At 34.9% G+C, this 12,719-nt stretch overlaps 3 protein-coding genes across 3 annotated transcripts in view; 1 reads left to right on the top strand and 2 right to left on the bottom strand.

The window, feature by feature from the left end:
- Positions 1–3,300, bottom strand: part of LOC133181079 (uncharacterized) — a 43,562-nt gene extending 40,262 nt beyond the window's left edge. The window contains exon 1 of the mRNA XM_061315620.1: positions 3,120–3,300. Within this exon, the coding sequence (XP_061171604.1) occupies positions 3,120–3,220 (101 nt within the window). The 5' untranslated portion in view covers positions 3,221–3,300. The remainder of the gene's footprint in view (positions 1–3,119) is intronic.
- A 204-nt stretch (positions 3,301–3,504) lies between these two features.
- LOC133181436 (uncharacterized) lies at positions 3,505–4,209 on the top strand. Its single transcript, XM_061315944.1, has 2 exons — positions 3,505–3,710; positions 3,908–4,209. Exons 1-2 carry the CDS (start codon positions 3,527–3,529, stop codon positions 4,192–4,194), a joined length of 471 nt encoding a protein of 156 aa, XP_061171928.1. The 5' UTR covers positions 3,505–3,526; the 3' UTR covers positions 4,195–4,209.
- Positions 4,210–4,499: 290 nt separating this feature from the next.
- On the bottom strand, positions 4,500–12,719 carry LOC133181078 (transforming growth factor beta regulator 1-like). Its single transcript, XM_061315619.1, has 10 exons — positions 12,577–12,719; positions 10,879–11,030; positions 10,637–10,742; positions 10,221–10,291; positions 9,683–9,906; positions 9,024–9,160; positions 8,266–8,412; positions 7,775–7,872; positions 6,903–7,129; positions 4,500–4,798 (listed from the first exon to the last, which is right to left on the bottom strand). Exons 1-10 carry the CDS (start codon positions 12,715–12,717, stop codon positions 4,716–4,718), a joined length of 1,386 nt encoding a protein of 461 aa, XP_061171603.1. The 5' UTR covers positions 12,718–12,719; the 3' UTR covers positions 4,500–4,715.

Consider the following 12,719-nt stretch of genomic DNA (forward strand, 5'->3'; position numbering starts at 1 on the left):
ATCTCGAATACCATGGATATGTTGAAGTGATTTGGAAGTCCCGACCACTTATTCTTTAAGTATTTTTTACCCCAATATCTCGAATCCTCGGATATCACAAAGTTTTTTCTTGGTCAGATCAAATTCAAGATAACAAGGTTTCACTGTAATAGCGAGCGCAGCGAGCGGCACGAAGCGCCACTCGTCACTGCGAGCTCTTTAAGCAACGCCTGGGCGAAGAAAAATTCGGATTTTGCACATTGATCCAAACGAATTTTTTTCCGCAGTTACCTGTGGTCCCATAATGCTTTACGAATTGCATCTCGCTGCAAACAACGTTTTCGCGGTAACAAGAAGTTTCAAGAAAAAAATAAACTCACCTTGATTTGATGGATGTATAGCAGATAAATAGTAGATTAAACCTTCTTTATTAAAATTAGCACTGTTCACACTTCGTTTTGGTAATTACAAGTGACGTCATATGACGTCAGAGTATAGATGTACTAAATGTCAAGTGCGATTTGCAGAACCCGATCAAAATAATACTGAATATAGGTACATGTATCTGCGCTCGCCCTTAATGTCGCACCGTCAACATATTAACTTAAATGCATTTCCATTGCAAAAATTGAAGAAGTTTTTGGCCTTAAATATTGTATATCTGTATACTTATGCATTGAAAGCAACAACTTTTGGTAAGCAAGTTTTTCTATAACACTAGCTATGCAGTTTATGAGATTGATCCCCAAGACGTTTATTAGGATCTTTTGAGGGACCAATCTTCTAAATAGTAGGGATACAAAAACATGGTTACTGAAAGTAGTCGCTTTTTAGGTATTCTTATGCCAATTTACAATATCTTAACTAACAAAAAAATTTCATTTTTTGCATCATTTTGGGGAGATTGGTCCCAACCTGTCTAATATGTGCATAAACAACTTTGTACAAGACTTTATCACCAGACCTTTCACTTCTGTTGACACTCTCTGGGAACTCTTTAGAGACTCCACACTTAGCATCATGAACCGACATGTTCCTCATAAGCTCACACGATCCAGGACATCAAACCCTTGGATCAATACAGCTAGCAGACGTTTATCACGCAGGAAACTACGTGCATTCCACAAAGCCAAGGCAACAAAGAAGCAGTGTGACCAGCAAAGGTACCTGTCTCTTAAATCAGAATGCCAGCGCACTATTCGTCTTGCCTATCAACAATACATGAATGACATTATCACCCCCAGTGCCTCAGAAAATCCCAAGAAATTCTGGTCATTTATTAAGAGCAAAAAACAAGAAGCCTCTGGTGTAGCACCATTACGGAATACGGACGGGCTCATAACCAGCGACCCACAAGCCAAGGCGAATATATTAAACGAACAGTTTAAATCCGTATTTACAACGGAGGACACTAGCCGAGCTCCAGACAAGGGTCCCAGCCCATTCCTAACAATGGACAGCATAATCATCAATCCACGTGGTGTGTACAAGCTATTAAGTAACTTACAACCACACAAGGCTACAGGACCAGATGCCATTTCAGCACGTTTTCTGAAGGAATTGGCAGAGGAGATTACACCTGCATTGACCTTTCTATTCCAAACGTCTTTGAATTGTGGATGTGTACCAGATGACTGGAAGATGGCCCATGTAGTCCCCATCTTTAAGAAAGGCGACAAGAGTGCAGCGGCAAATTATCGTCCTGTATCACTTACAGCAATTTGCTCCAAGATCCTGGAACACATTCTCCATTCTAACATCATGGACCACTTTGAAAGGAACTCTATCCTTACACCAGCACAGCACGGATTTCGTAGTAAGCGATCATGTGAGACTCAACTTATTGCCACAGTACAAGATCTTGCTAGTAGCCTATCGAATGGAAACCAGATTGACGTCATCTTACTGGATTTCGCCAAAGCATTCGATAAGGTACCACACCAACGTCTCCTCCACAAACTGAATTATTATGGGATTCGTGGCTGCACTCTACAATGGATAGAAAGTTTCTTATCAGACAGAAAACAGCGAGTATTGGTTGAAGGGATGTCCTCCAACATAGCAGACGTGAACTCCGGAGTACCTCAAGGCACAGTAATGGGTCCCCTATTATTTCTTGCCTACATCAATGACCTCCCGGAGGTGGTAACATCAAATGTTAAATTATTTGCAGACGACTGCCTCATTTACAGGACAATTCAATCAATCAATGACACAGTCCAACTCCAACAGGACTTATGTGCACTTGAGAAATGGGAAAAGGACTGGCAGATGACCTTTCACTCTCAGAAGTGTACCATTATCCACATATCTAAGAAACGCCATCCAATTAAAGAATCATACCAACTGCATAACCATACCCTGGAAGATGTCCCAAGTGGTAAATACCTTGGTATCACAATTAGCAAAGATCTTTCATGGCGCGAGCATATTAACTCAACTTCTGCCAAGGCCACGAGAACAATTGGATTTTTAAGAAGGAACCTCAGAAGTTGCCCACAGGCTATCAGAAGCAAGGCATACACTACGCTAGTACGTCCAGTATTGGAGTACGCGTCAGTGGTTTGGGATCCTTTCCAACATCATTTAATCCAACATCTAGAAGATGCTCAGCGCCGGGCAGCAAGGTTCGCCACAGGTGATTACTCATCAAGGGACCCAGGAAGTGTGACCACCATGCTATACCAACTCGGCTGGGAACCACTGGAACATCGGAGGGCCCGGAACCGAGTGATCATGTTCTACAAGATCTACCATCACATTGTGGAAGTTCCGGTACATCATGTGCTACATGTCACCAATAGCAGAACCCGTGGTTCTATGGCAAACAAAATCCGCCAAATCAGCACCAGGGTTGATGTCTACAAATACTCATTCATACCAGCAACTATCATAGCATGGAACAATATACCAGCCACAATTAGGAATTCACCATCAGTGGACACCTTCAGACATGCAATACAGTCCATCAGCGTGTCTGATATTCTACACCACTAAATTGTCCACTTTTAAATTTTTATCCCTTTTAATACGGTGTAAATAGATTTTTAGCTGTTCACTACGGAATTACTGGAGTTTTAACACTCAAATTGAGTTTACTCCATCAAGGGAAGAAGAAAAAAAAGAAGAAGAATACACACCATTCGATGCTTGGCAACTTCTTTGACTTCTTCCATTCCTTTCTTCTATTCTTATCATAGTTGAATTTCTTTCCCTTTCTTTGTTTCTTTAATTTACCCATATTTATATACCATTATAAGACAAATCTAACCAAAATTTGTTTCAAAGTTTGTTATCAAACACTGGACACGTGCTCAAAACCGGAAGTAAGGTTTTTTTTTTTTTGGATAAGCCGTACATAAAAAATTGTTCAGCTATGTTCAAAGGTAATAATCGAAACATTTCAATAATAGATTTTTTACATATATCAAAAACCAAAAAATAAAATAAAATAAACCAAAATCTTGTTTATTTGCAATTGTAATTATTACGACTTAATTAGGATCGTCTTGCCTTCAACTGTTCACTGTCCCGAATATCCTCAACAATGTCAGATGAGGATAAAAAATATGCCTATCTTCCCTCAAGTAAACAAAGAGTTAAATATTTAGATCCACCAACAGGAGGAAGACCATACATAGAAGGATTTGAAAGTGTATCCGATGTTACCCAGGAAAGTTTCTCGGAGAAATTATTTGCATATTCCAAGAAAAATCCTTTTGTGATAGCAGGTATAAACAGACATTGCGTAATCATTGATCTTTATCAATTTTATTAAAAAAAAAAATCACTGCACTCCAAAAATCTTTTACAGGATATTATCAAAATCTCAAATAGGTAATGATACTTGCAAAGATGCAAATACAGTTATTGTGGCAAGCTGTTAAAAATGTAAACTGTAAAACTGTATATCCCATTGTTATTCCAGGTTTTGGTGTTTGTTTTTATGCCTTTGTCAACGGAGTTCGGGCTGTCAAGAATAGGAACGCCGCTCTATCTGAGAAAATGATGGCTATTAGAGCCGGATCAGGGGTATTCATCATTGCAGCATTATGCCTTGGAAATTACTACCATAATGGAACATTTTTCCCTACAGCTAAAATTGAGGAGAAAGCTGAGCAAGAGAGGAGGCGAGCCAATGTGTATTATATGGCTATGAAACGTAAAGAGGAGGCAGAGGGAAGTGGGGGAGGGACCGCAACTGTCAACACATAGACACATATAAAGATAACTGGGGGGGGGGGGGGGGGGAGAGTGACTTTGTACACTTTGAAATAAATGCACAATATGTATCATGTATATATATTATTGATCAATGTTTTGTATCAACATGTCTTCTGTAATTGTTTAATAAAGCTAGGAAGTCAGCAAAGATACATACTCTTTAATTACAGTCTGTAGTGTTATGATTACATGATCTCATGTAATGGTATGGTCATATAGCCTTAAGCAAGGTAGGAATAACATATGAGCATACCATTTCTATATCATGTGCTGTAGAATAACTGTTAAAGAGAACACATTGTATAGAAAATATTTATTTATTCTTAGATCTTACCACTAAACACTTAGATTATGCACATAATTGTCATCAATTCAAACCATCAACTCTCATGCATGCAGCACTTAAACAGAAGTGAATTAAGTCATGATGATGTTTTTTATGAAACAAATAATTTTGCTACTGAAATATTATTTCATTTAATGTACATGTATAGTTTTGTAATGATCAATTTTCAAGTTTTTGTGGATGGCTTTGTTGTCAGCAGTGATCGCAGGCTTCCAGAAGACTCAAATGGCATCTGATGCTTGATTCCACCTACACAAAAAGGAAAGGTCATTATAAGTCATATCAAGATAAAATTTCCTTGGTATATAACAAGATTTTCTGCTCACAGTTGGGGATGTATTTCGCCACTTTCCAACATTGGTCAATCAACAACCTATCATTCCCTAAATTGTAGAAATATTCTATAAACAACCTGTATATTTTATCCACTTCCTAACCTTCATTAGTGTTTATAATCATCTCTACAGATCAATAAACTCGCTATTGTGAATTTGTTGTGGGATTGCAAAAAATTCACAAGTGAGTTTATTGGTCTGTAGAGGCAACTATAAAGAATTAGGAGATGGATAAAATAATTATACAGATTGGTTTAAGGAATAACTGTCTAATTTTTTGGTTTCATGATGTGATCAATCGATTGGCTTGCGAGATAATTTGCATAAACGCCGAAGGCGTTTATGCATAAAATTATCACACAAGCCAATCGATTGATCATTGTCATGAAACCAAAAAATCTGACAGTTATTCCTTATATTTAGTACATGCTCTTGATTCTGCCAATTTACGTGCTACAAGCCCCCGCTTCTGTCTCTATTTGTGCTGCCCCGTAAGGCCGTTCAGTGATTTTTTTTCACCAGGCCTATCGATGAACCAGTAGATTTATGTAGAAATAAAGTATTTTTACTATTTGAAATTTTGTCTCGGACAAAGACATTGGAAATGTAAATATGTAGAAATAAAGTATTTTTACTATTTGTAGTTTTATCTCGGACAAAGACATTGGAAATGTAAATATTATAGAATATGTCTACAATAAGGGAATGAAAGGCAGTTGATTGATCAATACTGGAAAGTGGCAAAATACATCTCCAACCATGCGCAGAAAATCTTGCGCCGTAAATTGCACCATATTTGCATTAAAGGATCTGTAGCGTTATGTCAAAGACTAAAATATCAAACCATAAAGCTACAGTTCTGCAGTGAATTTACAAGATAAATGTTCGTGGGGATGTATATACGGTAAGGGTAACCCACGACATTGGTCCCCTACGCACAATGATGATTCCACAGTAGCTTTCCAGGGTTCGACACTCGTCAAAATTTGGACTCGCCATTTGGGCAACCTTGGTACTGATTTCAGGTTGCCCAAATGAATTTCAGGTTGCCCAAACAAAATATCAAATGAAAAAAAATGTGCATTTGTTTAAAATTTGTTAAGATAACAGAAGTTGTGCTTCTGTATTATAAAATGTACACCAGACATTTTTGGAATGCCAAAAGCTGTCTTCCAGTGTTTTATCAAACAAAAATAACAGCCAACAAATATTAATAAGTAGAATCAGAATGCTAATTAGGCTTTAAAAATTATGTTTGTTTCATGTAACATTAATTCCCAATGAATCAAGGGTTGGTAGGTGGGGATTTTTTTTTTTTTTTTTTTTTTTTGCTAATGTACAATCTCACCTCACATACTAACACAAAATAAACTTTCTAGTTTAAAACATTCATTTTCTCTTACCATAAAGGCCTAAATAAATGGGGTCAAGCATCCCTGGACTGAATTAACCAGGAGTGATGTTTACACTGGACACCCAACATGGCTGTCTAGCAGCAGAAAACGAACATTAGAAAGTTGTGGGGGAAATGCTAGATGTTACAATAATGATCATTACCCTTTATATTAATGGTGATTGTTGACTAAGTTTACATATTTTATATCTCAAATAAAACTTAATTTAACACTTTTGGTAAAAATTACATCAGCTGATTGATCAAACACAAATTTGACAGAAAGAAAAATCCTATTTGAATGGGTCGGTCGGGTTACAGGAAACAATGTTTTCAAGGCCTTATAAAGTTTCTTTTAAAATATTAAACAACATTATTGAATATTCCCAACTCGTCCCAGGTCGTCATTTGGGCGAGCCACACTGAAAATCAGGTCGTCCAAAATCATTCCGGGATGGAAATGACGAGGTGACGAGCGTGAATGTCGAACCCTGGCTTTCAATTTCTTTGACCAAAAAAAAAAGATTTAAAAAGTCAAAGTCATAAATAATACTGACAATTTGCAATTTTAAAAGCATAGAAAAGCTCACCAGAGATTATAGCTCAAATGAGATAAAAATCTCACCTTTAATAAGTGCAACTCTGAATGCATCATATCCTATTGTGGGATCCTGCAACATCTCTGTACCAACACTCTCATTGGTGTCTGTTTTACTTATCTCAAACTTGACCCACTTGTAATTACTGCAACGTTTGGCCCCAGGGGAGCTCTGAATGAGATTCTGTACCACTGGGTGGGTCAGCCCAAAGAAATCTGCACCCCTTCCTGAGGGTTCAAGTATCTCCATACCTCTGTAAGGGAAGTAACTCTGATTAACTTATCTCCTAATTTATAAATACTGATATACCCTATAATAAATTGAGTACTTTTAAAATACAAGGACTATATATGTAACAATCAAGTGAGAAAAATGCAATGACTAGATCAGGATTTGAATCAAGGCCCCTTGAGGCGTAAGTCAGGTGCTTTAACAACTGATCTATCTTGCCACCAGTGCTCAAACCTGTCTAACTGCCACATTCCTCCCTCCTTAAGTTTTTGTCCCCAAAGACTACAACCCTGGCTATTCCCTGGTCTTGCACTTGTCACTTCCAGGGCATGGCATGACACCAAATGTAACCAGCAAAGGGAGAAAAATGTGACAGACAGACAGGATTTGTGCCTGGGTTCCCTGAATCACTAGGTGCTCTACCGAGCTATCTGGCCACTGCCTAACCACCACACACAAATCATCAAATTTTGTCATACTACATTATTCTTATAACTTGAAATGCCAAGAAAAAAGAGAGCTGAATTTAATAAAACTTGATTGTGAAGTATAACAAGGAACATATTTTGGTTGGCAATTAAATCTAAATATTTATTACTGTAGAACTTTTTTTTTCAATTTTTTGTTTTGTTTTCTTTTTTGCTACCATGTTTATATTTCTACTGACCTTGACCTATTAATCATGTTGATCAGCTGATTGTGACATTCTCCAATAGAATGGCTGCTTAATACCAGATCTTCATCATCATCAGCATCTATTTCAAACTGCAAAAACCACAATAAATAAGTTAGTGTCAAGAAATCTTGAAAGTTACTAAAAGAAAAAAAGTCATTTACCATAGAGACCCAATTTTTCTTCTGTTGATTTATATAATAATGAAAAATTCTGAAATTGGTGAATTCTAGTTCATCCATTGCTATAGCTCAAAGCTTTCTGATATCAATGATAGAATATCACAGCTTAATGAACATAGAAGTTTAAACTCCTTATCAACTCTTAAATAAACATGGAAACATTGTACTGAAACCTATACGATAACACAATACTCTCATGAAACTGAAAAAGTCATACATGTATATATCAATATTTGGCCTATTCTTTTTAAAGAAGTGGAAAGGCATACCCTACATGAAAAATGAAAAAAAAAACTAACTTACCAGAGGCCCCTGTACACTGCTGGAGATTTTACAGGTATACAGGCACTTTTTGTCTGGAAACACAGTGGAGGCATAGTACCTTGTTGTACAGAAACCTTCTGGAAATATACACTGGACATTGTGGAAACTAGGTCTGTCTACCACAATCTGAAAATGGTGTATAATTTCATTGGTAACTTAATGTACATGTAAAAGAAAAACAAAACATGAACACTTTCCACTCTTGACACATTTAAATTATTTACATCAAATTTGATTTTAAAAATAGTGATGCATATATTAGACATTAAAACCTTCCTCTGCATTTTAAATTTAGTCCTCTCTGGACAGTAATCACAAAAGACAAGCTTCACTTCACGGAAACTGGCTTCTCAATAATATTTTTTTCTCTTTAAAAATTAGATGTAACTGGAGATGTCCAAATAGGACTTATATCCCCATAGTCCAAAATATCTGACATTTTCCAGGCATTTGATTCTATTTGCAAATATTGAAAATCAAGTTCAGCTGGGGGCAGGAAAATTTCCACTTTTCATAATGGGCTGGTTCTGACTTTTGCCTGGTATGTCAAATATTAATCGTGAAAAATGCCTAGAAAACGTCAGATATTTCTGACTAATACCCCCACAATCAGAATGGCTCACTGTAAAAAATCTCTGTACAAAAATGTCTACAGACAGATGGACATGGCAATTCCAGTATAAAAATGTTAATGTCCTGTACTTTAACATAAAGACAAGTTCTCATCTAAATATTACCTCCCCTAAACTATGCAGAGTCAGATCCCCCATTATGAGGGGAAAGATGGGTCTGCCCATGGAGTCTAACTGTAATGGAGGCACTACACGCTTGGTCACTTGTGACTTGGACTTCTTGGGCTTTGTCTGCATTGTTTCTGAAAATGATGAACCATGGAAATATTATTACCCACACTACATGTACTATGAATTTAAAAATACATGATTATGAATCATATAATATATTCACAGTCGAGAATGTATCATGTGTGTAGAATTACAAATGGGAAAGCTGCCAGCTGGTTTTGGTAATGTTTATACAAACATTCACTTAGATTTGCTTTTGGTTTATACACTTAAATAAACTAAGAATATTTCAATATTAAATTTGTATATAAAACTTTCCAAGAAACATACAAACTCTGAAGTGGAAAATTTCAGAATTGATATTACATTGGTAATTATAACAAAAATTCTTATATATATATATATATATATATATATATATATATATATATATATATATATATATATATATATATATATATATATATTTTTGCATTCCTACAAAAAAAGTGAAGCTTTGGGCTTCCTCATAAATTATTTTTTTTAAACACTGATAAAATACACTTCAGTATCTTTATTTTTTGTGGTATGTGTTATTGTACTATTTTGAGTACCCAATATTTCTTTGGCTACTGTGGGCACTGCTGTTGCTGATTTCCGTTTGTCTGTCCCACCAGAAGACTTCTTTTTGGACTTGCTCTTGATGATTGATGGTTCTGGATTACCCTCAGCAACAGATATCATAGACTTACTACTACTGCCACCTGGTGATACTTTACCAGGGGCAGGTAATCCATCTTTCAGGGATTCGTAGTGAAGGAGTTTTCTTAACAGAAACCTTCAACGAAATATATCTGTTAATTGTACAAGTTTTTTTTTTAACTACAACATTGCCAAATGAGCATAAGAATTTTGGCAATATGTATCTTTTTAAAGCAATGTTGTCTGCATAATTTCTGCAGTTCATGTAATCGATCTCAAATTTGCTTTTCAAGCATATACTGTACACTGCATGTACAAATAGCAATCAAGGAAATATCAAGAGTAAATTTTGTTTACTAGATATCTTATAAATGTATTGATTTAATTTTTTCAATGAATATCTGACAAATATATTAATTCAATTTATATGAATATGGCTAGCCACTTTACCTCCTTTCTTCTTTAGCTTTAGCAATCTTTTCCTCAACATGGACCACTTCGTCACAGATTGAAGCATTGACCTACACATATGTTTAAATACAAAGGAAATGTAAAAACACTGCATGTAACAATTTACATCTACCTGTACATATTCAATACATGTTGGGAAAAGCAATGACACTTTAACCATATCTTATTTTCACACAAAAATTTGAGAGTTGCCTTCTAATTTTGAATTTGAAAGCTACAAGCCAATCAATATAAGTGAATCATGAATTTAATTTTCATCTCATTTCAAGCTAAATTTGCAACTCTGAAAAATGTTGTTTTGTAAATACACATTCACATACTAATGTCATTTGATAAGTTTTTTCACCAACCCCATTTTTGTTATCTAAAACACGTTTTGGAGTCCCCATACTTACAAACATTAAATCTTTGATGACTTTTTTGAGTCTTTTCCATCGCTTCAGATATGGATTCACTGGCACAGTTCTGGTTACAACTGCTGGTTTTGTTCCCACAACAACTCTTCAAAATAATTCATGAATACTTTTAAGGTTTCATTAGTCATTCAAATGCAATCAAAAATACAGGCCGGTGGGTAAATGGTGGGTAAAATTAGGGCTGGTCGGTTAACGGAAACACATATTTTTTTTAGCCTTACCTGCCAGCTTGAACATTCTTCAAAATCATTCCATGGGGTCCTTTAATGACTTGTGTGACATGCGGATTACTTGTACTGGTCCCTGATCCACTCATCATAGGACCAGCATGAGAGGTCTTCAATAAAGATGTTCCAGCTGTGGTATTTATCAACTGTGTAAATTAAATCAATTTCAAATAATTAGTTTTGTGGTCACTTTTAGGGGGACTGTAATAAGTATACCAATATAATTATGTAGTAGAGGTACTTTTATTAAAAATTATAAAAGTTGAAATGATTTTAAATGAAATAAAATAAATATAAACTAAATAAACTATTAAATATGTTATAAATGCATAAATGATAAGTTTTCTAGTAAAGTTTCATTCTGTTCATTCTTTACTAACATGGGTATTTAGTGACATAGATATACACCCCTTTGAATCCACACCTGTACATATACTTTTACATGACCACACACATATCTATTGGTCAGATTTTGAAATGGTTAGATTTCATTGGTTGTAAATTTGGTCTTTGTGGGGTACTGAGTTTTATTCAGATTTAGCTCAAGATTTCATGGTGTAAGACATACAGTTTAAGCTGCTGACTTTATTTATTTCTGAAGACCTAAGACAGTTCCTGAAAATGTAAGTTTTACCCTTTTATGCCTTAAGATATGTTTTCCATAATTTATGTGAAATAGGTGGAAAACAGAATATTTTACTTTTAAATGTTAACATATTGAATTATCTGTCTGTATAATCAGATGTAGATAAATCTGATGGAGTTTTCTTATTAATTAATTTGTATATATACCTAGAAATATTTTGATGTGAATATTTTGGTAATCAAACTAATTTAAATATCTATTGGTTATGAGAAAGGTATTTGTAAAGAACAAATCCCTGATTATTTTATTTGTTGTACATAGGTAACACCATAAGTAAACCATATAAATAATTGAAATTGGAGAAAGTTCAATTCCATAAATTGGTATGTCTATCTGTATATATATATTATGATTTGTAAGAAACATAAAAGAAAGATAACTCTTCACAAGACTGTTAAGAGTAATTATGTTGTAAGAGTTAACTCCCTTATATAGAATATCTTCATTTTATCATATCGAGTTAAATTGATAAATATGATAATTAATTGTAAAAGGGAATACAGATAATTTGTTATATTTTTATGATCAGAATATTAGATAATTGATATATTGTTTGTACATATTTTTATGATGCAATTTGTATATTGCAGGACATTTCCATATTATCCATTTATCTATCATCAACTATGTCACCTTAATAAAAGAATAATTTAAAATTTACAACTGAGTGTGTTTCCATCATTGCCGGGAATACCTGCTACAATTATATATCTAGATACTTTACTTTAAACTATGACATGCCATAAAAATTCAAAATATACTGATAAAAGATGAAACCCATAGATCTATATGATCTAAGTCCAAGGAATTTTTACAAGCTAACAAGAATTTGATGTAGCATTTTAATAATCCATATGGTAGTTTAAATGAACTACATCGTTGAAGTGAAACTACATGGCGCTGAATATAACTGTTCTTTATTGTAAGACAAAAGGTAGATTGCTCTCGTCAGGAAAGATTTTAGCATGTTTGGGAAAACTAAATGTTCAAAATGATTCGAATTTCCTCGACACCATAAACTCTCTATACACATGATGAAAATTCACCTGAGATGGTTTCCCAGTAAGAAGACTAATATGACTGTGGGATCGCTGAGCAACATTTTCATGTGACGCTTGTTTGTTGAGGTCAGCTTGATACTGCTGCAAAAACGCTGAATCTTGACTAAAAATTTTGTTCGGATCCATTT

Source organism: Saccostrea echinata, unplaced genomic scaffold (genome assembly GCF_033153115.1).
Source record: "Saccostrea echinata isolate AGI-Se365-2 ecotype Australia unplaced genomic scaffold, CSIRO_AGI_Sech_v1 ptg000008l, whole genome shotgun sequence".
Lineage (NCBI taxonomy): Eukaryota > Metazoa > Mollusca > Bivalvia > Ostreida > Ostreidae > Saccostrea > Saccostrea echinata.